The sequence below is a fragment of the Liolophura sinensis genome, chromosome 9, assembly GCF_032854445.1.
Source record: "Liolophura sinensis isolate JHLJ2023 chromosome 9, CUHK_Ljap_v2, whole genome shotgun sequence".
Lineage (NCBI taxonomy): Eukaryota > Metazoa > Mollusca > Polyplacophora > Chitonida > Chitonidae > Liolophura > Liolophura sinensis.
This window is the reverse complement of record NC_088303.1, coordinates 8,513,083-8,540,828: the sequence shown is the minus strand read 5'-3', so window position 1 is coordinate 8,540,828 and position 27,746 is coordinate 8,513,083. Positions and strand designations below refer to the sequence as shown.

The following is a 27,746-nucleotide window of genomic DNA, read 5'->3' as shown; positions in this document are numbered from 1 at the left end:
ATGATGAAGGACGCGTTCACCGTTGTAATTATTAGCTGTATGCTCGGTCAGCACGTGGTGACGTCTGTCCGCGTCATAGCCCACGTGACCACTGACGGTCGTCTGACGGTGCGCGAAATCGATCATATGAGGCAGGTGGTCAGCTGCGAGGTTTACACGCCTGGGTTAGTATGTGTTAACAGACCTGTGAGCACACATTTTTTTTCACACTGCGCCCTGTTTTTGAAATAACACATGACTTGTGAACAGGTAAACATGTCAACTGAACATGTTGAGTTTACACAGCTGTAATCCATAAGGCCTTTACTCTTCAGCAATGGACTGTCCTGATTTTCGACCACATGATCTTGATGTATGAATGAAACTCAGCCTTCACTTGGCCCCTATATGGTCACGGGTGGGCTGTAAAAAGTAATACTGACATTTTAATATCATTCTTTTCTCAACTGAAAGTATTGGACACTAGGTACATAGAATCTGGACTTTGGTTAACAAGTAAACAGAACTTAATGGGGAACCTTTCCCGCCTTTAGACCACCGCACACGGATAGCATTTGTTGTCGAAAACGAAATCTATTGATCCATAAAACAAAAAAATCCTCGAAATTTACTATTATCCGGGTAACCACAACATGAATCCCTGAGCATGGAGCACTTGATCCAAAGATTTAGCTTGTTTAACTTTGTGCAACCAAAAATCCAGAAACAAATGAGCCAGGAACAAGGTTTTGCTCGCCTGCGCGCAATCTTGATCTTGTGAGATCATTGTCGTCTACATCAACCAATCAGCATCTATAGAAATGTCATGTGAGTACATACAAAATGGAAGCTGTGACAACTCTTTGGGGTCACATGACATTGAACGAACCATGTGACCGTCTTTCGCCGCTGGAATCTCCAAAAATGGACAAGAAATGATGTTCGTGTGCGGGTGACAGACATCCCAGACCATTTGACACTGGGATCTGAAAATCTGATTTTCGACAACAAATGTTGTCCGTGTGCGTTAGGTTTAAGGTGTTTCAGGTCAAAGCTGTGTTGACCTAGTCTGATGTTTGCCCTTGCATTTGCGATGACGATTTAAGAGGAAACCCGTGATGTAGTTAACATCTGTTAAAAGAGATGGTCAGTCCGGCTTGGACCCGAAACGTCATTACGTGGGAAATCGTACGCCATTTCTAATATGCAGCCCATTGTTTTGAACGAATAACTACAGAGCCACTAAAAGCACTCGGTGCGACAGTTCATATTCAAAGCGTACCCTTTACTTAGTGTATGGCTAATTAACTTAATACTCTCTTAATTTGTGCATATACATGTAGGCCTACATATTGTCTTTACTTAAACATTTGCTTAATGAGAATGTGATACCTAGAAAGACAAATAAAAGGCTTAATTCATATTCCGGGCGTAACGAGTTTCAAAAATTCAACGCGGCACAGATATACAGTTGAACGTGGTGTTTGAATCTTTATTCAGACTTTGGTAATTTTATGTTTTACTAAAAAAAAATATGTTGATATAAATGTTTTCCCATTCAGAGGAGCTGCAGAGAGAGAATTGGCTGGTATTCCTTCAGAGTTTCAATTTTTGACTGACGATTTCACATTCCAGTCGATAGTGGACTCCTGTCAGCTTCCAGAGTCCGGACCCCGTCATAAACGATCACCAGAGATTATTTTTCCAGGTAAGGGAGATTAGGGTTTGTATATGTGATGAGGCTAGAGAATCTTTGTAACTCTGCAACACTACACACACACACACACACACACACACACACACATACATACATATATATATATATATATATATATATATATATATATATATATATATATATATATATATATATATATATATATATATATATATAGCATGTTCATGCTCAGCCAATAATATCCCTCCCAAAAGAACCAACAGAAATCAGTAAAGGATTGAATTGTATGCATATGATGATGTTATAAAATCCGCATAGCTTTACACTAAACTGCATTCATACCGAGGCAAAACTATCCACAGATACATACACAAAAACAACACGTTTCAGCCAAATAACAAAACTGACCACCCGAATTATAAAAAGTGCTGTGGATTGTCTTTAAGGGTATAGAATTGCTGATATTGTTAGTCAATGGATTTTATTCAGATGAGGTGAACGGAGAGGTGTTCATTAGTGTGGAGATTCTACTCATTCTTCTCATCTATGCATATTCACCTGTCGTATATTAATTTGAAACAAAAACCAACAAGTCTGAATCATATATATATACTGATGCTAAGAAATAGCTGAATTATAATGTTGCATCAACGGTATGAAAACACACTCATTCTCTACTATTCTTAATTGAACAGTGGTAGAACACAGGGTTTTGTTATGTGTGCAGAGGCTACGATCTTAACACCAAATGTAACCCAGTAGCTTATCTCACGATGGAAAGATAACTCACCGTCGATTTATTCCATTTTTGCAGCTCTTTTCGAGCAGTTCTTCCAATAACTACACTCAGTTGGTTAGCGCGCTAGCGCATCGTAATGACCCCGGAGCCTCTCACCAATGCAGTGGCTGTGAGTTTAAGTCCAGCTCATGCTGGTTTCCTCTCCGGTCCTACGTGGGAAGGTCTGCCAGCAACCTGCGGATGGTCGTGGGTTTCCCCCGGGCTTAGCCCGGTTTCCTCCCACCATAATGCTGACCGCCGTCGGTTAAGTGAAATATTCTTGAGTACGGCGTAAAACACCAATCAAATAAATAAATAAATCCAATAACTACATCCTTTTCACGCTTTCATTTCAGAGATAAATGTCATTCTTTCCTTTCCCCGGAAAATGATTAGGCTATTCTGGTTCAGTTAGCAGAATTTAAACCAAGACTGCTCTGACGTCATGTTTGGCAAAGGTTTTGATCAGCTACGGATGGTTCCAAACCAATGTTAGAGCGCGCTACATTTAAAAATATGATGGGGTTGCCGTGGCACGTCACGGCGTTTGGGACAAAAAATACTAATCAAATGCGTCCCCACGAGGTGAAGTTTGCACACACTTATGTTCCTTATCTTTTTGTCTGTCAATTTATCGCAATTATAGCATCGATCGGTCATTTCCGATGCCACAGGGGCAGATAACTGTGTCAGGTTTTTAAATGGAGCCTGCTCTGACGTTTCTTTCGAGCCATCATTTGCCAAACCAAACCAGGTCAGAGCAATCTTAGACGAGATTCTTAGACGAGTAATCCATTACTTTCTTTCTTCATTTTTTAAATTTTTTTTATGTATTTCTTTTTTTTTTTTGGCACCCAACCCCACTAACTTTTTTTGTTCCCTTTTTATTCATTTCTTAACTCTTCTTTTGTATTCCTTCAGGGACGAAATGGTGCGGAGCGGGAACCGCTGCTACAAACTACGATGACCTAGGGGTGAATCAGGAAACAGACAAGTGTTGCCGAACACATGATCACTGCCCTGTGAACTTAGAGTCTGGAGAACACTCAGAGGAGCTCGGACTGACTAACAATTATCCTTACACCATGTGAGTAGCAGGGTTTCCCCAGCCTCTTACAAAGGGAAACAAATCTTGGCAGCCTTAACACAAATCATCTGGCCAGTTTGGTATCAGCACAATGTGTGTCGAGTGTCGTATTTGGCCTCACTACAAAATGTCGTCATTGGGGCCACCCAGCTGCATGACACCGTCGTGAGAGCAAATAATCGTGAAAAACACCTTTTATTAATTAACTAACGAATGGTATAGATATAGGCCTAGTACCTAGAAAACGGTATCAGTCACCTTTGGGATAAACTGATCTGTATAACTTGGCCAACGTGGCCTAACGGGGTGAATACCGCCCCGAAGGGCCAATATGGTCCAGCTGGGTCAATATCGCCCAACAGCGCCAATATGGCTATCCGGGTCAATATCCTTCAAGAGGGTAGAACAGGTTATGTTACGGCAATAGTTCGTATAGCAATAACCTAATCTGTACTGATATCACTCAGAATAGACTATCCTAGCAATGTAACAGATTAAGTACTCCGATGCAGTCAGCAAATTAACGCATTCGCTTCTTTTTTTCTTCAGATCAGACTGTAAATGTGAGGAGGAATTCAAGCAATGTCTGCAAAATGTGGGAAGCGTTTCCGCTAACACGTTGGAGATTTTTTATTTCAATACACTGCGCTTGCCTTGTATTAAAAAAGGCTTTCCGGAAAAATGCTCTGGCATGTAAGTTTACATTAAGCACAATGCCGCTGGCTTCGAAATCAAACTGCTGTCTTCCTCTCCGGTCGTACGTGGGAAGGTCTGTCAGCAACCTGGTCGTGGGTTTCCCCCGAGCTGTGCCCGGGTTTCTCCAACTATAAGCTGGCCGCCGTCGTACAAGTGAAATATTCTTGAGTACGACGTTAAACACCAATGAAATAAATTAAATTAAATTAATCGAAATCAAATTCTATTAACTGCCGACATATAGTCTGCTACTTAGTGTGTGCATGCCTCGATCACACGACCAAAGATATTGCATGAAAGGAGACACTAGCGGAAGGAGACTATCTCAAGCTAATATATACACCGACAGGGGGTGGTGGTTAAAGGCGCTTGTCTTTCAGTCGCTTGGACAAGCAAGGTTTAGGGTTCAAACCTGGTCTTGGACAAGGATTTTGGCGATTTTCTCTGCCCTCACTGCCTTGGTGACAATAAGCGGATCTTAACACCAAATGTAACCCCTTTCGATCACGCCTATGTCACCGTTTGTGCAGTCTGAAGGATAAACACCCCTTGTGACTCGCCAGTAACTTTCCTCGGTTCAGTGGTTTACGCCGGCCACTGCGGTTTCCTGCACCCAGGAAAATATCCGCCATCGCATAAGTGAAAATTATTGCGTATGGCTTTCAACAACGGTTAAATAAATTACCACACAAGCCGAGGCAATTGCATAAGGAATACCGTCCCAAAACTCCCTTACTTGGGTGGTAGACACGGTTGTGGGCCACGATACCAATCCCATCAATTGTCTTAAGGTCTGCTTTTGGGCTGGGAGAATGGCGTGATAGATCTGTATATAGCTGTCGGTTTTGTAACTGCATCCAATAGATCGCTTCATACCTCACGTAACATACAACGAAATACGACGAAAGCGTGTTTGAAAAGGTTTAGTCTAAAACTTTATGATTATGGTACATTTTGTTTTTGCAGATGGATATTTTAAGAAGTGTACACCGGACACAAGCAAGCCAGAACAATGGATCATTTCTCAAAGCTCTCACTCTGTCCGGTAATTTGCCAACACACATTCTCCATGGCGTGTAATTCTCTAACCGTATCGTATATTAAGGTGTAAAGACTGTTGATTGTTTGATTAGGCAAATCAATCAGTATAAGTGCATTTTTACCTAACGCTTAAGCTATTGTGCTATATACTGCGTATCAGATGGTATTTATTTAAAAGACAGGACAACAAATTATATAGCTTACTCATTTCAGAAGAGGGGTGAAAACAGACCTAAAATGGCACAGCCATTTTTATTCTGAAGTGCTTGGTAACTCTGTAAATCAACTTTTAATCTGGAATTTTTAATAAATCATGGGATACGTCATGTTAGAGAAACCGGAAAATACGATGATGCCCAAATAACCTGCGTCTGTTTACTTCAAACTTTAAACAAGGCGCATTGGGTTTTCTCCGTGTGCGTACTCGATCTTCCAATTCCTCCCTTTGATCTCGGTATGCAAAATCACAAAGTAAAAATATATGTTTATTTAAACCTTATTTGGGATAGTTTATCGATGCTTATATACGATATTACGAGATCATTTGACTAAGAGAAAGGTTTTTCAGGGGTTTACACGGACCATTTGCCAATCATCATCAAATATTGTAGTCACTGCTCTGGTTTTACTCTTTATGCTGTGTTCTTTTAGATTGCTTACGTTGGTCCATGTGGACAGAAAGACGTATATTGTATATGTTTAGTGTAAGTTTAGACACTCTCCATTGTAATGGTGCAGGACTCACACAAAGTCATGAGATACGCCATGTGAAGAGAAACAACCGGAAACACGATGTCGTACATCACGTTCATATAGCTAAAGGTAAAACAGGGCTCAGCTGACGTCACCGAAAACTGGCGAGTTCCATTCCTTCAGATCCATTTTGACAACTGCTTGCGAGTTGTCCATGTTTTAATTGAAGCAGACGACAGTTAAGCCCCGTCCTGACTATCCAGCATCACCCTACATTTGTTGACTCAACAAGTTGGGTCATGTTGAGTGGTGTGGACGCGTTCTTCAACTTGATTCAACAACACTCAACACACGGAAATGTGCATGTGTATTTTCTGTCAACAAGTTGAGTGAAAGTGACCAATCAGCGGGCGTGTAAGAAATAACGTGGCCGTCTTAAGGCACGAGGCATGGGCAAATTGAAGGCACCAAAGGCGAAATAGAGAAACTGGTCCCACGATGATAATTCCTTGATACAGGAGTATCAACGAAAATACCCTTGCGTGTACAACACTTTCTCTAAAGATTAGAAAGACAAGGGCAAAATAAAATCATTTTGGCTCATGCACTGGGGAGAAGGAAGGAACTTTCACTCAATGTATCGAAAGTTTGGTAAAAAAAACACAGCTCAACACATGAGGACAAAGTTAGACAATGTTGACCTATCTGATTTGTAGTGTGGACGAGACACTCAACTTACCTCCACAGCATTCAACTTGCTGTCGAGTCAACAAAAGTTGAACGGTTTTTCCACGTTCCATCCTTGAATTTCATTTGGAAAAATCCAACTTGTATAGGCCGTCACAGGTGCAGGGTTTGGCAAGACGCGATGAGCCTGTCTATCCTATATGCTTTCTGGACAAAATATTTATTTACTGGATTTATTTCATTGGTGTTTTACACCGTACTCAAGAATATTTTACTTATATGAGCGCAACCCAGCATTATGGTTGGATCAAACGCTAGAGAAAAGAACAGACGTCTTAGAATTAAGAAATATAGGTCTGATTCTTGTAGTAAAAAAACCCCCTAAGATATGGTATACCGTGTCGAATGTTTAAGGGCAAGACTGCAGTCCGAACCCTCGAAAAGAATGAAAGTCCGGTTTATCGGATTTGCCTAGTTTTATTTCAAAGTTAAAAACTCATTTTAATGCTAGAACTATAGGTGAACCAAAAATAGTCCCTGCTTGTCGCTATCATGAGCTAGTTATACAAAGCTGTCGCCAAGCTGCGCCAAGAGTACCATATACCATGGTCAAGTATCTCTGTGTGGCCACAGCCCACAACTGATGTTGTGTTTACTTATACATGTTCGCGTTTGGCCCAAAAGCTCCAGGTCTGAGAGTCCTCGTCCCCTGAGACAACACCAGTCAAATTCTTGATATCGGTTTGAGCGATGAAATTTTTGGACAGAACTGACAAGTATTCCCAGTCAGAGAACGTGAAACAGGACTGTCTACTATACGTTTGCTTTCGCCTACATTCCCCGAAAAACACTCAAATTTACGCCTAGAATGAAACTTTGAAGCCTCTACTACAAATGATAACACTTAACAAAGAGTAAAAACTAAGAAAGGCAGCTCAAGGAAGAAAAGAAAATATATGTAAAGCTGTTACGTTCCTAAAAGCGATACCATATGCCTAGCGGTTCTATAGTCAAACATATGTTTGTATCTTTGTTGAGTATAACTTTGAACAAGGATCAGAACAATAAAACGTTTTTATCATATGCTATACGCTGTCGTCACGCCACTGATACTATACAGGCTTTACACAGGCGCCTTGCGGTATATGGCGCATTGACATCTGCTCCCGATTTCAAGAAACACGCTTGTCTGAGCTTTCTGGTTCTAACCGTTTTCAAGATACAGAGCAAAACACGAGACTCAAGCTATCGTGAAATTCGGAGAAAAATTTGCTGGTATAAATTTTCGAAATTCAAATATCCGAAAACTACACATCCTGGGAACTGTGTGGTTGTAAACGCATACTAAATTTCAGAATAATCGGTTCAGCGATTATGAAGAAATTTTTAAAAGGTTTTGGACGAAATCCAATATAGCTGCCAAGCCGCCTGACTTAATTACATCACTCAAAGTGTTCAAATTCCCAAACTAGACCAATTCCCAGTGAAATTTTGATTAAAATCACTGAAATGGTACATTTTATAAGTGTTTTATTCATCACAAAAATCCACGCAATTTCAAGACAGTTTCCAGTCTAAAAGGTTATAGACATTGTAAACAAATACAGTAAATCGCCCTTATAAAGTAGTAACATTTTTAAGCCTACAAGTCTTGTATTTATTAACACAGATTTTCACACAAAGACAGTAAATATATAATCCTTTGAACTCCTTTGCAATTACAGCTCTACAACAAAGCGCATTTACCCCACCGTGTCCTTTCTGCATATTGTATTTCAGTTTAATCGCATAAACCGCTTCCTAGAAAAATACTTATAAATGCTTTCTTGTGATGACGATATTGCGGTAAACGTTGTCACACTGAAATGGAAACTTGTAAAGAAAAAATGCCCGCGTTTGTCTTTATAAAATCAAACTGGACTTGAACCCGAGACCAACAGGAATCATTTACAAGATTAATAGGGCAAAAACAAGTATTTAACAAACTGCTCGAGATTAGCAATAATATCGCGCGATTTCACTAATCTCACATTCTCGACTTGCGTGTCCCATTATAAAACCTGCGAGTGGAGATTAGGCACAACAGCGCGGTTTTTGTTTATCTTCACTCTCGAGTTCTCGACCCGCGTGTTAAATTACGCGGCTCCAGAACGTGAATGGTCGCATCCATTTTTCACAGCCTAGCGAAGTTTTCACTCCTGACTTTTGCAACTGCTCCGCAACAATATATTACAACTGCTACGGGAGTTATCCCCCATTACTCCAAACTGACCTGGGCTCGTATTTATCAAGCAATTTACGATTTAAACCATAACTGCAAGTGCCTAAAAAGATAAACCAAAAACAAGAAAGAACTCGAACATGGTACATTGTTCTGTTGTAAAGAATCAGTGTACAAATTTTTAAATTTCCCGACAATTACTTTTCAGTCTAGTTTAGTCTCATATACATGCATTTTCATGTAACACATTATAAATTGCCTTTTTCACGAATACTACAGATGTAGGTTTTTTAAAAAGCCTTGAGAATCGGGTAACTTGCAGACTTGTGGTTGAACGGCGAGCTTTTCCCATTACTTGGTCTCTTTCACATTTCGTACACGTGTCTGGATTTTTACAGGGTTATTGTTCTTCAATTGACTTAAAGAAATTTTGGAGGTCTGTAGGGTTTCATGCATGCGAGTTCTTATATTTGCCCCTTAAAAGGACTCGTTTGACTAACGTTTCTTACAAATCTTACGTGTGTATATATATATATATATATATATATGGTACATGTATATTTATATATATATATTTCATCGATCTTTCCTTTCATTTCACCTTTTATTCTAGGCTTTTGGGCAAAATTTTTCTCACATATGGTGGTTGGTTTTGGACACGTGTGTATCTTTCTGACAAATGTTACAAGGTACGTGCAAGGCTATTTTAATTTGCTTGTGTATGATCTTGCATAGAAGTGTGCAACTTCATATGATCCGTGTTGTAAAACAACTTTCTAACACCCAATAAATGTGTAGGGTTTTATACTTGTATGCAAGCTCATGTGATACTTCGAACGACCTCTCTGCCTGAAACGTGTAGGGGTTTTCACTAATGTATTATTTTATATCACCGTATGAGTGATTTTTAATGATCAATGATTTTTAACTTCTGTGTAACCTCATGTGTCCAATCAATATACGCGCATCATTTTTGTCAAAACTTTTCTTGCAAATGTAACAAATGTGCGCATTTTCACCTTGGTGTAATTTCATGTGCACGTATTTATCTGTTTTACTGGTAAAACTTTTCTCACAAACGTCACAAGTATAGGGTTTTTCATCCGTGTGTAATCTTAGGTGATCCTTCAAACGATTGCTGCTTTTGTATCTTTTTCCACAAACGTTACATTTGTAAGGTTTTTCATCTATGTGAAACTTCTTATATTCCTTGAAATGGCCCATGAGTGTCATATGCTTCCTCAATTCTCCGGGCACTGTGAAACTTTTGTTACATTTGTTGCAAGTATGGCGGTTCTTTGCTATGTGTAGTTTCTTGTGTTCCTCCAAATGCCATAAATGAAAGAAACTTTTCTTGCAAATGTTACAGGTATGATGTCTTTTAGCGTTGTCTGCTGTCACAAGCCTATTTAAATCACAGGACTGCGCAACAGTTCTATCACTGATAGTACTAGGGGTACCCACGTTTACATGTTTTCAGAGCTGGTGACTCCTCTTTACTAGCTTCTGGTTGGTACACGGTACTTGTAATCTGTGTGTCTTGACAAATCTTATTTATTTGTCCCTCTGTTTCGGGTTCTCTCTGTAAGGATTCTCTGCTCACATTTTCACTGAATGTTGGACAAATTTCTGAGCTCAACAAGCCCACATCAGGAGCAGATATATGTATGTTTTGCAGTCTAACCACAGGCTGGAAATTGGCAATGTTGTATGGTCTAAGAGTGCAAGTATCTCCTCTCGATGTCTTGAATCCAGGTGCATGACAGCTGTCGCTAAAAGTCCCATTAAACGATGGACACATCTCAACATCAGGGGTACTACATGTGTAAGTGGGTATCCTTTCCAGCATAACTACAGGCTGGTACTTTGCACTACTATACCCGTCCAGACAAGACTTAGTTCTCATTTCCTCAGTATCCAGATCACATGTATCCGGAGCTTTGCTTTTAACATGTCTCAACACGCCATTTCGTTTATGTATGCTCTTCAACTTTAGCCCAGGCAGGTTTCTGACACTCTCATTACTGTCTCCGCAAGTCAGCACTCCTGTTTTAAGAGGCACAGTCTCTAATGCAGCCTCCGTGTCATCAACCCAGTACCCAGACTGTTCCTGTGTCTCAGTGCTGGCATCCAACATAACCTGAAATTCTGAGCCATCATTGACCTTCTCCTGATGGAAGTCACCAGACACTCTCTGTGCTTCAGCAAAGGTGTCCCTCGTGGGCCATTCTAAGCCAGGCTCACCTTTCACTTGAAGATTCCGTTCTTCGTGTGACACTTCTACCTTGAAAAAACTGAATGTTGGGTCGACCTCACTACCTGACAAGGCAACATTAGCATCAGGTATTTTCTGGTTCAAAATTCTGTCAACAGACACTCTCTGTGCTTCAGCAAAGGTGTCCCCCGTAGGCCATTCTAAGCCAGACTCACCTTTCACTTGAAGACTGCATTCTTCGTGTGACATTTCTTCCTTGACAAAACAGAGTGTTGGGTCGACCTCACTACCTGACAAGGCAACATTAGCATCAGGTATTTCCTGGTTCAAAATTCTGTCAACAGACACTCTCTGTGCTTCAGCAAAGGTGTCCCCCGTAGGCCATTCTAAGCCAGACTCACCTCTCACTTGAAGACTGCATTCTTCGTGTGACATTTCTTCCTTGACAAAACAGAGTGTTGGGTCGACCTCACTACCTGACAAGGCAACATTAGCATCAGGTATTTCCTGGTTCAAAATTCTGTCAACAGACACTCTCTGTGCTTCAGCAAAGGTGTCCCCCGTAGGCCATTCTAAGCCAGACTCACCTTTCACTTGAAGACTGCATTCTTCGTGTGACACTTCTTCCTTGACAAAACTGAGTGTTGAGACAACTTCACTACCTGACAAGGCAATGTCAGCATCAGGTATGTTCTCAAGTTTCACCACATGCCAGTACTTGGCACCCATGCTCCCCTCCTCAAAACTGTTCAACTCCCCTCCCCAATCAGAAAACATTGTCTCCTGTATAGCAATATCACATGCCCAGTTCGTAATTCTGTCACCAGACACTCTCTGTGCTTCAGTAAAGGTGTCCCCTGGAGGCCATTCTAAGCCAGGCTCACCTTTCACCTGACGATTCTGTTCTTCGTGTGACACTTCTTCCTTGACAAAACTGAGTGTTGGGTCGACCTCACTACCTGACAAGGCAATGTCAGCATCAGCTAAGTTTTGGTTTGTAATTTTGTCACCAAACACTCCCTGTGCTTCACCAAAAGTGTCTGCTATAGACCAAAATTTGAATCCCCGCTCACCTTTGACTTGAAGGTTCTGATCTCCATGTGACATTTCTCCTATCACTAAAATGCTTGCTGGGCTGACCTTTACACTGATCATATGGTCAACATGAGGATTACGTTCAAGTTTTACCACTGGCTGGTACCTGGCACTCCGGTACAGGGCTCTTTGGTAACTGTCCACTCCAGTGTTAACCACCACTCCTACATCAGGAGTTGTGGCTTGCTGTTCGCTGAGAACACATTCTTTGCTATCCTCATAAATAGCTGACTCTGGACAAGAAGGAAAATTTCCTCCACAATTATCAGCAGAACTATCTTTAATACAAGGAGACTGGTTTCCATGGAGTTGGTCCAGAAATCTGGTCTCTCCCATCAGCAGTGCATGAGGTCTCTCCAATTCTGTCTCCACAAATGAGTACAAGAATGGATCTGTTTTGACATGTTGATGACCTATAGTTTGCAAACTCACACTGTTTAGCTGAGTTGAGTGGCCCGCCTCTTCTGTTAATTCTCTTTTCACCATATTCACAGATAGTTCACCAGTAAATGAAGAGTTCACAAACACTTCTCAAAGTTAACATACTCCTAATATCAAAGTTAATAATATATTGTCTAGCCAGCCAATGTCCATTAAGTGTACAATTGAACAAATCCAGTTTTAGAATGATACATCAGACTTTGGATCTTCTGGTCAGCCCTGTGATTTTCTGTCCATGAGCTCCGGAAGACTCTTCCAAATCACCAGGCACCTTCTCCACTTTTAATGAGTGTTGGTTTTCCAGTCTGATTCAAACTTGAAGCTTGAGGGAATCTCCACATTTGTGAGCTGAAGAAGAAAACATAAAAATATGCATTTAACAGAAAAAGAAGACTCAAATGGCTGAATGTTCATATTCACGAAATCAAATGAACCTCACTGGAGGGCTGGAGTAATTTGATGTACATACTAACATAGCAGGTAAAAATCTGATTGAACCTCAGGTAAATGTCCAAATCTGTAAGCTGAAGAATAGGCCATGGTCAGGATGCATCCTTGGTAACTAGTTTACAGTTGGTCACTCTTAAAAAACTTATAAATCCGGCACCAAGATCATATACACACTACAGAGACAGCCGTGTGTGCAAGCACTGACTAACCTTACACTCCTCGATTCTCAGTGTGCCATCCCAGCATACTGATGTTGTTCGCTGTGTGACGTGGTTGTCCATAATCCCTGTCCATTTCTTTGTCAGTGTTGGAATATTCTTCGCCCTTGCAATCTCGGTGCAGATGACTAACAAGCATCATGTCACTCATGTACAGAGATGACTATGCCTTAATTCTGATTACTACGAGTAGGCCTCCCTACGATACAAGGCGGAAAATCAAAAAGTTCCAAGTATTGCCGAGTCAATTCAAACATGGTGTGTGAATGAAAGCTATGCTTGTAGGTCTAACATGTAGATGGATCAGCAAGTTTTGGTACAGCACATGCTTGTAAGGCGAAGAATTTCACTAAATTTACATGTGAGGCATGGACAGGGGTTGCACACAACCATGACATACAGCGGACATGCTGAGGGCAGCACACGGAGAACTGAGGAGTGAAGGCTAGTCCTGTAAAGCAGGACTCCCTTTTTATAGTCCTGATTGACATCAGAGCCATGTCACCATGTCTTACTCCTTGTGAAAAACCACCTACCTCTCAACAAAGACAGCATGTGCCTAGGATATCACCCAAAACACCAATTTGTGTTATGTGGAATGGCACCATGACTCTACATTTACATGAAGTTTCAAGACCTTTGAAGATGAATTTATAATACAAAACAGGAAAACTTTATTTATTTGATTGGTGTTTTACGCCGTACTCAAGAATATTTCACTTAACCGACGGCGGTCAGCATTATGGTGGGTGGAAACCGGGCAGAGCCCGGGGGAAATCCACGACCATCCGCAGGTTGCTGACAAACCTTCCCATGTACGGTCGGCGAGGAAGCCAGCATGAGCTGGAACAGGAAAACTGAATAATGACATATGTTAATTGATGCTTTTGGAAAATGGGGGGAAAACCTGTGTCACCAGATGTAGATTGTGATCAGGAACAATCGCAAATTTGACAGCTTCAAAAGAACGGCTTTAGACTGCTGTGTTTTGCCACAACAGAAGAAAGGATAACTGGTATTGATGCCTTTACTATGATTTGGCTTCACACCAGTACCAGATTTATGGTGTTTTGGGGTGATATCCATGGCGTATTCTGTTGTTGGTGAGAGGTAGGTGGTTTTTGAACAGGAATAATTAGATGGTGATATGACTCAAGTGTCAAGTAAGAACTGTAAAACACTGAGTCATATTATATAGGACTTTAGTTCAGTGTTTGTCAGTGCTTGCATATAATAATAGGACTATCATTGTACCTCACGACAGCCTCAGACATAGAGGTACTATGTGCTCATTAAATTCTCAAAAATCCGGGATTCAACTCAGTGCTTATGGGTATTTTTCTGTGTCCTCAAGTTGAAACTGTGCTTGAACCCATGGATACACCATTGGGGTTTAATGTTGTACTACATTATTTTCCACTTGTATGATGATGATGAGTCATGATTAGATGTGTGTACATATATTGTGTCTACTTGTGGCAGGGCGAGTCCATGCCGCTGAAGTGATGCCACCACTAATGCCAAGGATCTGACACCACACAGTATGAGTCAAATTATACTGACACTGGGCCAACCAGTCCTGTTTCCTTGTTTTACCTCTCAGTGCTGTGCTCCAAAACAGAAAGCAACAAGCATCGTTGTCAAAGTCCTTGGTATGACCCGACTAAGGTCTCTATCCGGGTCTCCTGACTTCTATGCTGACGCTATCAGACCACTGAAGCGGTTTTGAGCACATGTAAGGTCTCACATGTAGCACTAACACAAAATGCAGAACTGTGTTAGTCCCGAAAGATTCCAACTCCTTTCCTTATATTGGCCTAGCATTGTTGGAGTCTCGACCCTAACAGTATTAATTTCGTACTCGTGAAGGTCCAGGCTTATTCTCTCCGTTATTGAGCAAACCTCAGGCAAATAAATGACGCTAACCTAAAGACCTGCTTTCTGCACCAACTGCACCGCCACCATATGCCTCTACTCGCTTTAGAATAGATTTATTATGGACATGAAGACTTCCACAGTGCACGCTCCTCCGACGTGGCTGCCATGTTGAGCCTACATGTAGGCCTACGCAAGTGTCCTGCTTCATAGTGGAGCAGTAGAAAGATGGCAGATACGGACAAGAACCTTGTGCTGTGGATGCCTTCATGGTTTTAATAAATTTATTCTAAAGCGACTAGGAGCAAATGGTGGCGATGTGGTGGTGGCTGTGCGGTGGTTGTGGAAAGCAGGTCTTTAGGCTGGTGTCTTACTTACACGAGACTTGTTTGATAACAAAGAGAATCGCCCTGGACCTTTGTCGAGCCTCCAACGACGTCAATCCAATGTAAGAAAAGGAGTTGGAGTCTTTTGAGGCTAGAACTGTGTATGACTGCAGGGAATTAAAATACTTAAACATTTATGTTAGTTTTCCACGCAACAAATATGTCCGGGTAATGCACAATAAAACCTACGGCTATTTGGTCCCACTTTGATTATTCATCACAGCTGCCATTTCCTTAGCCCAAGACTGCTGTGATATGATGTTTGGCAAAATTTTGTTCGGCTAAGGATGGCCCCAAACCAACATCTGTGGGCGCTCGATGTAGAAACACATTTGCCGTCGTACTTGCATTTTGTCACGGCTGTTACGACAAAAATTACCCATCAAATATGGCTCTACGGCCGGAAGTTCTCTGACACTCATGTTCTTTATGTCCTCGTCTGTCGATTTATGGTATAACGTCGACCGTTTTATTCCTAGGCCGGGTGGGCTCCGAGATACTTTGGTAGTGCTCAGCGTAAGCCACTGTCCTAACAGCCTCGACATGTTGGACAAGGGCAGGTAACTGCATCATGTCATTACATGGAGCGCGCGCTTTGCCGAGCAAAAGTTTTGCCCAACCTAACGTCAGAGTCATCTCGGACCAATACCATTTCCCTCATAAATCCAGCAAACACAATACTCAGAATGTATTTACATATAGCTATTAAAATACGCTATGTAAAAAATTACTTACTTCAAATACCTACGTCTTTTGGCTGAGCAGTCATCATCACCAAACCCTTGCCTATTTCAGAAGTCGCGCCAGTCAACCAAACTGATAACCCACCAATATTCCGGAAAATGCAAACTAGGTCAGCAATTTTAAGTTAAAGCAATAAAACCGTGCGTCCTGCAGAAACATTTGGAAATGATGTTTAATCTTCAAATACACTCGCTACCGTCCAAGCTTAAACAGCTTTCTGTCTAGAGACATTTACATCTCAACTTGAATTCACCTTTTATTTAAAAATAAAAAAGCTTTAATTTTTTAAACAACATTTTCCTACCCTTCATTCAAATGATTTTTTGAACTGATTGGTCAGCTAACCTTAAAGCTCTCTAAACGATTTTAAGACTTGTAAAATTTTTTTAAAGCCATAAAATCGCATGATAGTTTAAATATATGGAAATATATCAATCGCTCAAAAAAATCACATGTACAGACTCACGTTTGTGGGCATAGTTTTCCCAAACAAGGGCGTCATCGCTGCACAAAACTTTCACTTACTTCGGACTCTATAACGTGGTTGCTAACTAGTGGTTGTGATGGTAGTAGGCCTGTAACTTCGCCGTCTGGGAAATCCCCGAAAACTAAGCACTGCGTAAATTTAACCCAGGTTTAACCTTGTCACGTGACCATTCCGGATGCCCTAGCGCGGTTGACATTTCTTACAGCGCCATATCAAAATTTATATCTTTGAAAACACAGAAGTTGATTGAGCGAACACAGTTTGATTGGGTTCGTACGACATATTTTGGCACATCCTCAGCGTGAACTACTGGAACTCTAAAGCTTTTGTGTTGCGTTTGCTTCCCAGTAAGTTTCATTGTGTCGCTGTGAGCTTTTCGTGTCGAGCACGTTTGGTGTGTTGTTGTTGTTGGTGGTGTTTTGACTGCGTCAGTCGTTGACTGTTTTCGTGATAGATTATCACGAACTAGTAAGTACAAGTAGATACAATAGTGTACTTCTCTTGCCCATGCGATAACTTACCCTTTCAACCATCGACAGTGATCGATACCAAGAAAACGCAGCCTACCTACTACCTACTACTGAAACCAGTTTCATTCTTCTCATCTTAGCTTTCAGAAATACAATTCGAATGTGGGAGCTGTAAGTAGGCCAACCGACCTACCTATATGCACGTGTTGAAAATTAAACTCTAGGAGACTTGATGGGGAGGAGTGACACACAGTGATCCAAATTGTAGTAGAAGACATCTTTTGTTTATGTGTTTAGGAGACCACATTCGCTGATGTTTGTAAAGTAATAAAGGAAATAATAAAAGAGTTCATCGCTTGATTTGTTACAGGCAGGAATGAGTTTTACGAGTTCTCCATGACTGGTAGCCCAAATCTAGCAGGGACACAGTGATAATGTAGGACCCAGCATCGGTGTAACCTAGGTCCAACATAGTAGCTTTTGAATCTCACAAGTTGAACGAATGTTGCCCATGTTTGGAATTCAAACCTTTGCCCATTCTTGACAAGATCTAAAATTTCTTCCTACAGGATTTTGTGTGTTGAAATTTATGATTTTTTGCTTTTTTTTCATCGCCTTCAATTATAACTTGTACTATTGCCTGGACATATAGTTTCGTTGTCAACAGTGTATCTTTTGAACAGCCAGCATATATTCCTCTAGGTAACTAGGCCAGCCCTGAACTCACAACATGGCAAATTATCCCAAATAACCATAAATTCGTCACTGATTGACTTGCCCATATTTCCTGATTCTGAGAGTTCTTTTGAAAGACATTATTAGGTTTGCTTGGAAGATGGGATGATTTTCTACTGGAAAATTGTAAGTTTCAGCACCAGGAAATAATAGTTTGTTATTTTATGACATTATGTTGCTAAAAATGCACCTTTGTAGGCAAAATTTAAGGTCATCTAGGTTATTTCAAAACAAATCAGCCATGGGCTCTTCTGACACCAGATTTGGACTGCAGACATCGTTTAGAAAAGACTTGGTGTGCTGTACTTCACCTGTTGTCCTCAGTATATACTATTGCTGTCCAAAAAAACTACTTAGCTGTTCTTGACATCTGCACGGGCGCAACATATTGCCCAAACCATCATAAATGTGGTGCATGAGTAGAGTCGAATAGCTAAGCCAGGAATCAATCACCTGTCTTTAAACAGTGGACAAATGTTAAATCACTGTGCTATTCCACATCAGCATTGGCATGCTAGCTTCAAGACCTGTACAGCAGATAGATGCTCCCTGCTATGTTGTGGTTGACTCATCATTGTGCGACCTGGTACAAGGAGGAGAGTTGACTTTGAGAAAGTGCAATAGTGTCTGCTTACTTTGGCCTGATGAGAACTGGCTGGATTGGATCAGTGCCTTAACTGTCTGGCCTCAATCGTACAGCATTTGTTAACTTAAACTTTTGCATTTATGTAAAACACAATGACATCATTGGTACACTGTGTAGGTATTAATTATTGTCAATCACAAATATGAAAGTGAAGGGTAGTATGTCCCCAAGTTCACATGTAGTTGAAGTTTCGCATTCATGCGTTTCCTGCAGGTGAGCTTTATGGTAGCCTTGCATTTCAGTTTTGCATGGCAGGAGCTATTAGCATCAGCAGAGAGCTACATGCCTGTATGTCTGAAAAGGTCACTTGAGGGTAATTTTGTTCATCATTTTAACCAGATTATCTCCCTTGTTTTCCCTAACCTAAATCATGACCAGACTAATGATGTTCATGACGTAATTTTAGTGCCATGCCTCTGAGACTTTGTGATATGTCACACCTGGTTAGTTGCTGTCATGCCTCTTACTCCTTTGATATACTATGTTTCAGCTTTGAACAGCTGAGTATGTTACAAAGCTTGCTCTGCAGTGGATCATTTCCAATGCAAAAAGGTGGAGTAGAATTAGTGTAGTATGTCACTGTCAGAAGGTAATGTGAAAATTGTCTTTCCAGATACCTCAAGAATGAGTTCGTCAGGTCAGGAAGTCAACATGCCATCCAATGGGGAAGCAGTATCTGATGGGGAAGACGAGGAGGTGGCTCAGCGGGACAATGAAGAAACCGAGGAACTGAGGATTGTTGACCCAGATGCTGAGGTTCTGTACCCCTAGTGTACAACACATTGTACACATTCATCACCTCAGTGGCCTATGACTGCAAACGGCTGATGTGATATTAATCACGCATCATTTTCTAATCCACCTTTCTCTAGTTTGTCTGTAGCTCTATGTGTAAGGCTTTGTCAGGAACCTGGTGAGGTGCACTGTTTTGGGGCCTTTTCCTCTATTCACTTGTTGCTTGCCATTTCATTATTTGCAACTTTAAAACTGCAAATTTTCCATTGGATAACCCAAGATTAACTGTTAGTAAACAGTGTGCTAATGGAATGTTTTAGTGGAAGATTCAGATGCATCATAAATTTCAAACCTGCAGACCAGACAAGGTTTTTTACGAAAATTGTTATGACAAGTATGACTTATGAAGTTTTGTGAAAGTAACTTCAGTCTGATATGCGTGTGGTGACACATCTGTAGGAGGTGTTCGATTTGATTACATGAGCTCTCTTTAAGTTGTAGGGGATGTTGATGTAATGTGATAGTCATCCAGATAGGGGTGGCGTCAGTTGTAAGGCTAATGGCTTTTTTTTTCCAAATGGTTTCATATCCTATAATCTTTCGCAGTTGCTTGTTTTATTGCTAATTGTTACTGACATTATTTGGACTTATATCGAAATGTCACGTTCAGAATAGATCAGGGAGTTATCCAAATGTTTAGTTGTTCTTGAAATTTGGCATTATATTTATAAAGAAACAAAGAAACATTTAAAAGGTGTACATGATACATGTACATATACACTATATAGCTCTATCTCAGTTTGATATATTAGCATTTATTACATATGTGTGTTTGTATAGTTGATAACATGAACATGTATCGACTATTTATTTTATTGGATTTTGTAGGTTGTTGACTTAAACCACTGTCGTATTGGGGTGATAGCAAACCTTGAAGCACTGAACAAGGTTGAGGTGAGTTGTTCTGGCACATTGTGCATCCTCCTCCAGAGTAGAGACATGACTTTACATGTGTTTTATCTAATGATGGCTGCATTTGCTGCCAAAAGCTCATTATCATGGTTATATACCTCCTTGTACAGAATCCTCAAACTAATCCTGTGTGTTTTGGTTTAAGCCAAAAACCTTTCTCTAGTGGAATATATTCAATTTATTTATTTGTTTGGTGTTTTACACCATTCTCAAGAATATTTCACTTATACGACGGTGGCCATCATTAAGGTGGAAGGCACGACACGCCCTCTATAGAGGCCCCCTGGAATATGTTCAAGACTGAAGACATTATGTAGCAGATTTCAAAAGGATAAAAAAAAAACATCCATGCTGACATGGATTAATGCTTTGAGATAAACACGGCATACAAGGGCTAATATCTAATCCAGTTCCACATCTGTGCCATAGGCTAGCCTGAGCTATTTCTGTCGTCTTACAGATGCTGTTATACATCAATGTATTCGCACGTTATATGGTATAGGATATGTCCAAACTACAGGTAAATAACTGCAGGGATGTCAACACTCATGTTTTTGTGTATGTTTTAACTGGAGGTAGTATTAAATACATGTATGGTGGGCAGACATGCTACAGGCAAGTCACTGTGTCTCCAACAGAACTTGATTCTGAACCTTTATGTTGTGTTTCAAGTCACTGTGTGTCCGACTGAACTTGATTCTTAACCTTTATATTGTGTTTCAAGTCACTGTGTCTCCAACAGAACTTGATTCTGAACCTTTATATTGTGTTTCAAGTCACTGTGTGTCTGACAGAACTTGATTCTGAACTTTTATATTGCGTTTCCAGTCCCTGTGTCTCCGACAGAACTTGATTAAGAAGATTGAAGGCTTGAGCACATTGACAACGCTAACCGACCTGGATCTTTATGATAATCAAATCACAAAAATCGAAAACTTGCAAGCATTAACAAATCTTGAGTAAGTGAATTTGATTGTTTTCTCCCTTTTTTTTTATTTTGATGAAAGTTGTGCATCTAGATGAGTATTATTTCTTATAACTGTTCATTTGCAGTAAATTACTATAAATGACTGAAAAATTTTGCCAAAAAATGCATTTTGAAAGGAAAAATTTGTCTAAAATTAAGAAATAATGTTATCGGTGTCTAGCTGCAGTTTTATAGTAAATAAGGTGGATGGGGTTATTACTGCCAACCTAAAATTGTTTTAACCTCGTCCACCTCGTAACACCCGTGGCGGGAAATATTATTTCAGTTCTATAAACCTCCCCAAAATGTTTAATGGGGGTAATGCAGAGAAGGACACATACACTGTAGTCTGCCACCAGGTTTAGTATCAGTCACGTTTTTATTTCATTTGAAAGTTTACGCAGTATTTGAAAATGTTTGACTTTGATGGCTTTTTGGTGTATGAGTGGGCTATCCTTGCCAGTTGTCTGACAAACATCCAGTGTTCAAGCTTCTCCAGACCTACACAAGTTGGATTTGAACAGTAGGCCTTCTTAGTATCAGGGATCCATTAGAAGATTAAGCTAGTAATGGCCCGCATTATCCAACTCTGGATTCTTTTAGCTGCTTTTATAAATGTGTGAAGTGTATGGAATGGTTTGTTTCCACATGAAAAATATCCATCAGTATGGGCAAAATTTAATTGTGTATGATAAACCATTATGTCACCCTTCTGTCTTTTTGTTCACAGGCAACTTGATGTCTCATTTAATCGCATATCCAAGATAGAAGGACTGGATACTTTGGTGAATATCAAGAAAATATTCTTCATAAACAACAAAATCACCAAAATTGAGAACATTGGTCACATGGTCCAGATGGAGATGCTGGAATTAGGCTCTAACAGAATACGAGTAAGGATACATGAGTTTGTTACCATGCCACTATGACACTCCAACCTGGTGTTGTTTTCTTCACAGGCTGTCCACCAGTAGACTTTACAGCCAACATGCATTACCCCTCTGATGATCACAAATGACATCCACTCCCTTACCACTCGCCCACTTGGTGTAAAGTCCACCGGTCAACTACCCTCTATTTTGTAGAAGGCCTGTTGGTCGAGTGGTCTAGACGTATTGCTGGTGATTTGGTGCCTGACTCTGAGGTCGCTGGTTTGAAACCTGCAGGGGTCTCAGCTAAATTTCAGCACTAGAATCTGTGCTTTATTCAGAAAGTGTAATCCCTATTAACGATAATACTGTTACTTAATCCACTTTCTAAAGTGACATCTATACCTGCCATCCGAAGGCTGCTAGCAGTGGGTTATATATTATATTCTTTTATGAGTCATTTAAGTGAAGAACTGGAGCACATATACTATTTGTGTTACTTGAATGTACTTAGGTGCCAATGCTCCATCCTTGCATGTGCTGACATTACCATCTAGATTAGCATGTCATTCTTCCCAACTTAATTTTCAGAAATACAGATCTGTTTTCTACCATTCACTAACCTGGAACTCAGTTTTCCAAGCATGCACTCCTTAACATGTCAAGCTGTGTGCCATAAAAACAGGTTTCTTGTAACCCTTAATAATTTTTAATTTTTTTTTTAAGGAAATTACCTACAATACTGTGATCCATTAAAATCAAGTCGTATTAAATGAAGGTATTCTGTCTTATCCCTTTCTCATTGCAGGATATAGAAAACATATCAACCTTAACCAATTTGACAAGCCTTTACCTGGGTAAAAACAAAATCACCAGACTCCAGGGTCTTGATACACTAGTTCAACTGAGGTGTCTAAGTATACAGGTAGGTGTTGCATCTTTTATAGATAAGTGTACCATTGATGTCATGTCAGGCTCTATTTAGGAAGGTGTTGTACTCAAGAATATTTCAGTTATACGACAATAGCCAGCATTATGGTGTGAGGAAATCAAACAGATCCTGGGAGAAACCCACAACCCACAGCAGGTTGCTGGCAAACCTTACCAATTACAAATGGAAAGGAAAGCAGCATGAGCTGGACTTGAACTCATAGTCACTGCATTGTGGTATGCGATAGTATTTAAGCTTGATCAGTGACATGTGTGTTCATCTTACTACTGTATAATCAGATTGTGTTCTACGTTAAAAACAGCTGGCCCTGAGAGTCTCCAATGTTTTTGGGACTTGGGTGGCCAGAAAGTGTCTCAACACGCCTGGTAGGGCCATTAGGGTTAGGATGTAGTTTCTTAAGAATCACTGTCTGCGTCTGTATGTCACATATGGGAACGTTCATCACTTCCTGTAAGTGATCAGGAAGGTGGGCTGATACCTTAGTAGCTTCAGCACCAAAAGTATTGTTTTATGACATTTATTTGCCTTTGAAAATCAACTTTTGGGGAAAATTTGACATTTTAGATTATATAAAGTATTTTCTAGAGCCAGTGGTTTACTCCAGTCATGTTGGTTTTCTCCACCCATGGAAGCAGTCATCATGGTGAAATGTTATGGAGAATGTATGGCATTACATTGACATAAAATTAACTCTGTGCTTCAGAGTACAGTGCCAGGAAGCTCTGTGTAGTTGAATGAGGATTAACAGTTTCAGGACTGTCTTCAAGTTTTTTGTGACATTTCTTGCTTGATTTCAGAGTAACAGAATCCTTAAAATAGAAGGTGTGGAGAAATTGGTTAACTTAGAAGAATTCTACATCAGTCACAATGGGATCGAGAAGATAGAAGGCCTGGACACCAATGTAGGTACATTGTACAAGTAAAAGAAAGAAATAACACAGCAATCATGTCATCTTCACCAGGCTTTACTTTACCTGGTGAAGCTGACATACATCACTAGTGAAAGCTTGCACGAATGTGTTATTCAGTTAGTCTAAAGGTGCTTCCCGGTTGCTGTTTATTCATGAGAACACTGACACGACAACCGATGAATTATTGGTTTCCCAAGTTTACATTAAAGGTATGGAGTATTCATTCCTATGCAAGCAGACAAATTGCATATTACCAGCAGTGATGTCCTCAAGCCGAAGTAGGACATGCCCCACAAAACTGATATTTTAGCATTATTCAAAACTGAAGAACTTCTGCTGAAATGGCAGTGTAGAAATGTTTGAAACTTAAGTGTGTAGTCCATTGATTGTCCCGAGTCATGTTACCTGACTGCCATATTGGATTGATATGAAAACATTTGAGAGTCATTTTCTCAAGAACTCCTTGTCGGATTGACCTAAAGCTAATTTTCGCAGAGAAAATAATGCCATGTGTAAGCAAATTAGGTTAAGCCGAAACACCAGAAATGATTTCAAGTGAAGAAAAGACAGATTTTGAATTTGAATATTCTGGATTATTTGTTGTCTGACACAGTTTGACATCATAAAATCAGGACATTTACATCTAGAAGCTATATAGTGTACGTACAATGTAATGATGGCTTGGAAGAATGTACATCTTCTAATTCAGTTGTTTGTATCCCAATGCATAAAGCCACCATTCAGTTGTTCACTGAAAGTGACATCGCATAGGCATGAATTTCTAGCTTGAACCACATCATTGCTGCTTTAGCATCTGTATTTCAATATGTACTTTGATCTGTCCTCATCAGCCTGGTTAAATTAGAGAAAAATGAATGTGTTATGAGATAATTAGAGTGCAAGTTGGTTCTGTGATGGTAGAAAATTTATCTTTAAATTTAAGTTTATCTGGAGCACTTGTGTTGTCTTGCAGGTTAAACTTACCACATTAGACCTGGCTGGGAATCGGATAAAACGACTGGAGAATATGGATCACCTGACTCTGCTAGAGGAATTCTGGGTAAGGGTTTTCTCTTTTGGTCCAAATGAAATATTTTGAGTACTGGTATGGGATCAGTCAAAGAAGTGGATGCTCCTGATTATTACACAGTAAGCTGCCCTCTAGTGATAAAATTTTTAAAATAAAAGAATATAGATGTTTAAAGATTTGAGGGGGGTGGGGGGGGGGGTAGAACTCTTTTCATTTCACCTGTTTCTCATCAGCTGAATGCTGTATGCCATGTTTGTAGACTGTCCACATTGACAGTGGTAACAATTTACATGCAAATGATTAGTACCTGATAATGAAGATGAGAAGACATCTAAAGTGAACATTATAGTGTGTAATTCCAGGAGAAAACTTTTTTCAATTTCTTCAGTTCAACGACAACAAGTTGAGTGAATGGAAGGATTTGGAACACCTGACTCCACTGAAGAGTTTAGAGACAATCTATCTGGAGAGAAACCCCTTGTGGGAGGATGGCAGCGCCCCGGGCAAAGTGGACCCCAACTATCGCCGCAAAGTGAAGCTGGCGCTACCCTGGATCAAACAGATAGATGCCACCATGGCGAGATAAACCGTACCAAAGGGAGAGGTTACTGGATACAAGCCCACCTGTTTAAATTCCATGTATTTTTGTCCATGTTAAATTTTTACAAGCGTTTTATGTAAAATAGTTAATGCGAGACAGCGGAAGGGTGTTTGAAGGTTGTGTGATTTACTGGTGAAAAGTTCAAAACAAGTGTTGTTCAATAATTTTTAAACTAATGTTCATAGTGATATATGTAACTGAGAAGTTAGAACATTCATCTACATGAGCTGAGGACACTGGACTCTTATATTTATGTTTGACCAATACTCAAAGCTACGACTGTATCAAACTCAGATTGTATCCAGCAAAATTTGTATAGGATTAAATGCAAGGGTTGACAATCCAGGGTGATGACACCAGAAAATTTGATTTGATTTTGTGGTTTGTTGAATGAATTTACCTTACAGTTGGTTTTGTTGGTACTGAGAGAAAATGGATCTGGCTAAAAGTTTATTGATTAGCAGTATATTGCTAATATATATCCTGTTCAAAATAATTGAGTGAGAGTGTAAATCATTAACTTGCCAGGCTTGGAAGTGAAATGTTTGTGTAGTCTGGAAGAACAACAGGTACATTAACAGGTAAGCTGATAATTTCAGCGGCTTGTTTTTGTCATACTGTACTTGATCAGCAGCTGATAAGGATGGTATGATTCTCCGTCATAGGCTTATGTTATGAATTCCCCATGACATAAATTTTTAAAAGTTGCGTCAGCCAATCAAGTGCTGTTACATTTCGGCTGTTGAACAAAAAATGTTTACTCAAACAATGGCACTGATCAATATCCCTGACAAATTCGCCATCACTCTTAGGCAGGAAACCTATTGGTATTAAGTTTATCCACTTGCTGACTAATAGAAATACTATAACAACAATGTGATAGCTTTCTGATATTTCCAACAGACTGGTTGTTCAAATGTTGTTGTAGTCTTGATTTTGAGGCAATCAGCAACATAAAAGCACAGTGATTTTCCAATGTCGGCACACATACAAGCCGGACAATATTATGTGTTTGCCCGGCCAGCTTTCTGAAAATCTTAGTTTTAGTTCATTCTTTAAACGTTCAAATTTCTTTTTTAATCCCCTTCGCAGTCCTCTCACACGGAGTCGAATATGTCGTTAAAGCTTTAAATACGACCACCTGACATAAACCGTCCAACAATATTTTGGGTATAGTTTTCCTGTCATTGGCTCTCTGATATTTGGGTTACGAAGCTATTATACGGAGAATGAAGAAATCTGTGACAGATCAAGAAAACAACAAAATAGCCTGTAATGTTACAAGTGTAATAAACAAGCAAATTCGTCAGTTCTTTCCACAGAAACGTTTCTCCCCAGTCCTGTCACACCCTCCCAAGCCCGGACATGTGGCACTCACCCAAGCCCCAGGCATGTCACACCTTCCCAAGCCCCAGGCATGTCACACCCTCCCAAGCCCGGACATGTCGCACTCACCCAAGCCCCACTCACCCAAGCCCCAGACATGTCACACCCTCCCAAGCCCGGACGTGTCGCACTCTCCCAGGCCCCAGACATGTCGCACTCTCCCAAGCCCCAGACATGTCGCACTCTCCCAGGCCCCAGACATGTCACACCCTCCCAAGCCCCAGACATATCACACCCTCCCAAGTCCCAGACATGTCACACTCTCCCAAGTCCCAGTCCTGTCACACCCTTCCAAGCTTTGGGCATGTCACACTCTCTCAAGCTCGGACATGTCGCACTCACCCAAGCCCCAGACATGTCGCACTCACCCAAGCTCCAGACATGTCACACTCTCCCAAGCCATAGACATGTCACACCCTCCCAAGCCCCAGACATTTCACACCCTCCGAAGCCCCAGACATTTCACACCATCCCAAGCCCCAGACATGTCACACCCTCCCAAGCCCCAGTCCTGTCACACCCTTCCAAGCTTTGGGCATGTCACACTTTCCCAAGCCTCAGACATGTCACACCCTCCCAAGCCTGATGATGGCCAACATCATCATCTTGAAATGAAAAATGCATCATATGGTTTATATTTTCTCTTCGTATGATTAGACCTATGTCATAGGGTGTGATCATTTATGATGTTAAATGTACTT

At 40.5% G+C, this 27,746-nt stretch overlaps 3 protein-coding genes across 7 annotated transcripts; 2 read left to right on the top strand and 1 right to left on the bottom strand.

The window, feature by feature from the left end:
- Window positions 1–5,197, top strand: LOC135475083 (phospholipase A2 hemilipin-like). Its single transcript, XM_064754825.1, has 5 exons — window positions 1–164; window positions 1,542–1,687; window positions 3,357–3,522; window positions 4,072–4,215; window positions 5,185–5,197. Exons 1-5 carry the CDS (start codon window positions 1–3, stop codon window positions 5,195–5,197), a joined length of 633 nt encoding a protein of 210 aa, XP_064610895.1.
- Window positions 5,198–9,447: 4,250 nt separating this feature from the next.
- Window positions 9,448–17,372, bottom strand: LOC135474979 (uncharacterized). 3 transcript variants are annotated; one of them, XM_064754689.1, is made up of 2 exons: window positions 17,293–17,372; window positions 9,448–12,959 (listed from the first exon to the last, which is right to left on the bottom strand). In XM_064754689.1, the coding sequence occupies exon 2, from the start codon at window positions 12,654–12,656 to the stop codon at window positions 10,311–10,313; it is 2,346 nt and encodes a 781-aa protein (XP_064610759.1). In that variant the 5' UTR covers window positions 12,657–12,959; window positions 17,293–17,372; the 3' UTR covers window positions 9,448–10,310. The 3 variants fall into 3 exon arrangements, with proteins under 3 accessions (XP_064610759.1, XP_064610761.1, XP_064610760.1); XM_064754691.1 differs by lacking the exon at window positions 17,293–17,372 and adding an exon at window positions 16,289–16,311; XM_064754690.1 differs by lacking the exon at window positions 17,293–17,372 and adding an exon at window positions 15,920–16,054.
- Window positions 16,957–26,661, top strand: LOC135474980 (protein phosphatase 1 regulatory subunit 7-like). Of its 3 annotated transcripts, none has more exons than XM_064754692.1 (9): window positions 16,957–17,118; window positions 19,236–19,378; window positions 20,246–20,311; window positions 21,158–21,288; window positions 22,027–22,189; window positions 22,974–23,090; window positions 23,915–24,019; window positions 25,002–25,088; window positions 25,447–26,661. In XM_064754692.1, exons 2-9 carry the CDS (start codon window positions 19,247–19,249, stop codon window positions 25,642–25,644), a joined length of 999 nt encoding a protein of 332 aa, XP_064610762.1. In that variant the 5' UTR covers window positions 16,957–17,118; window positions 19,236–19,246; the 3' UTR covers window positions 25,645–26,661. The 3 variants fall into 3 exon arrangements, with proteins under 3 accessions (XP_064610762.1, XP_064610764.1, XP_064610763.1); XM_064754694.1 differs by having other exon boundaries at window positions 16,980–17,040; XM_064754693.1 differs by having other exon boundaries at window positions 17,107–17,239.
- The last annotated feature ends 1,085 nt before the right edge of the window (window positions 26,662–27,746 follow it).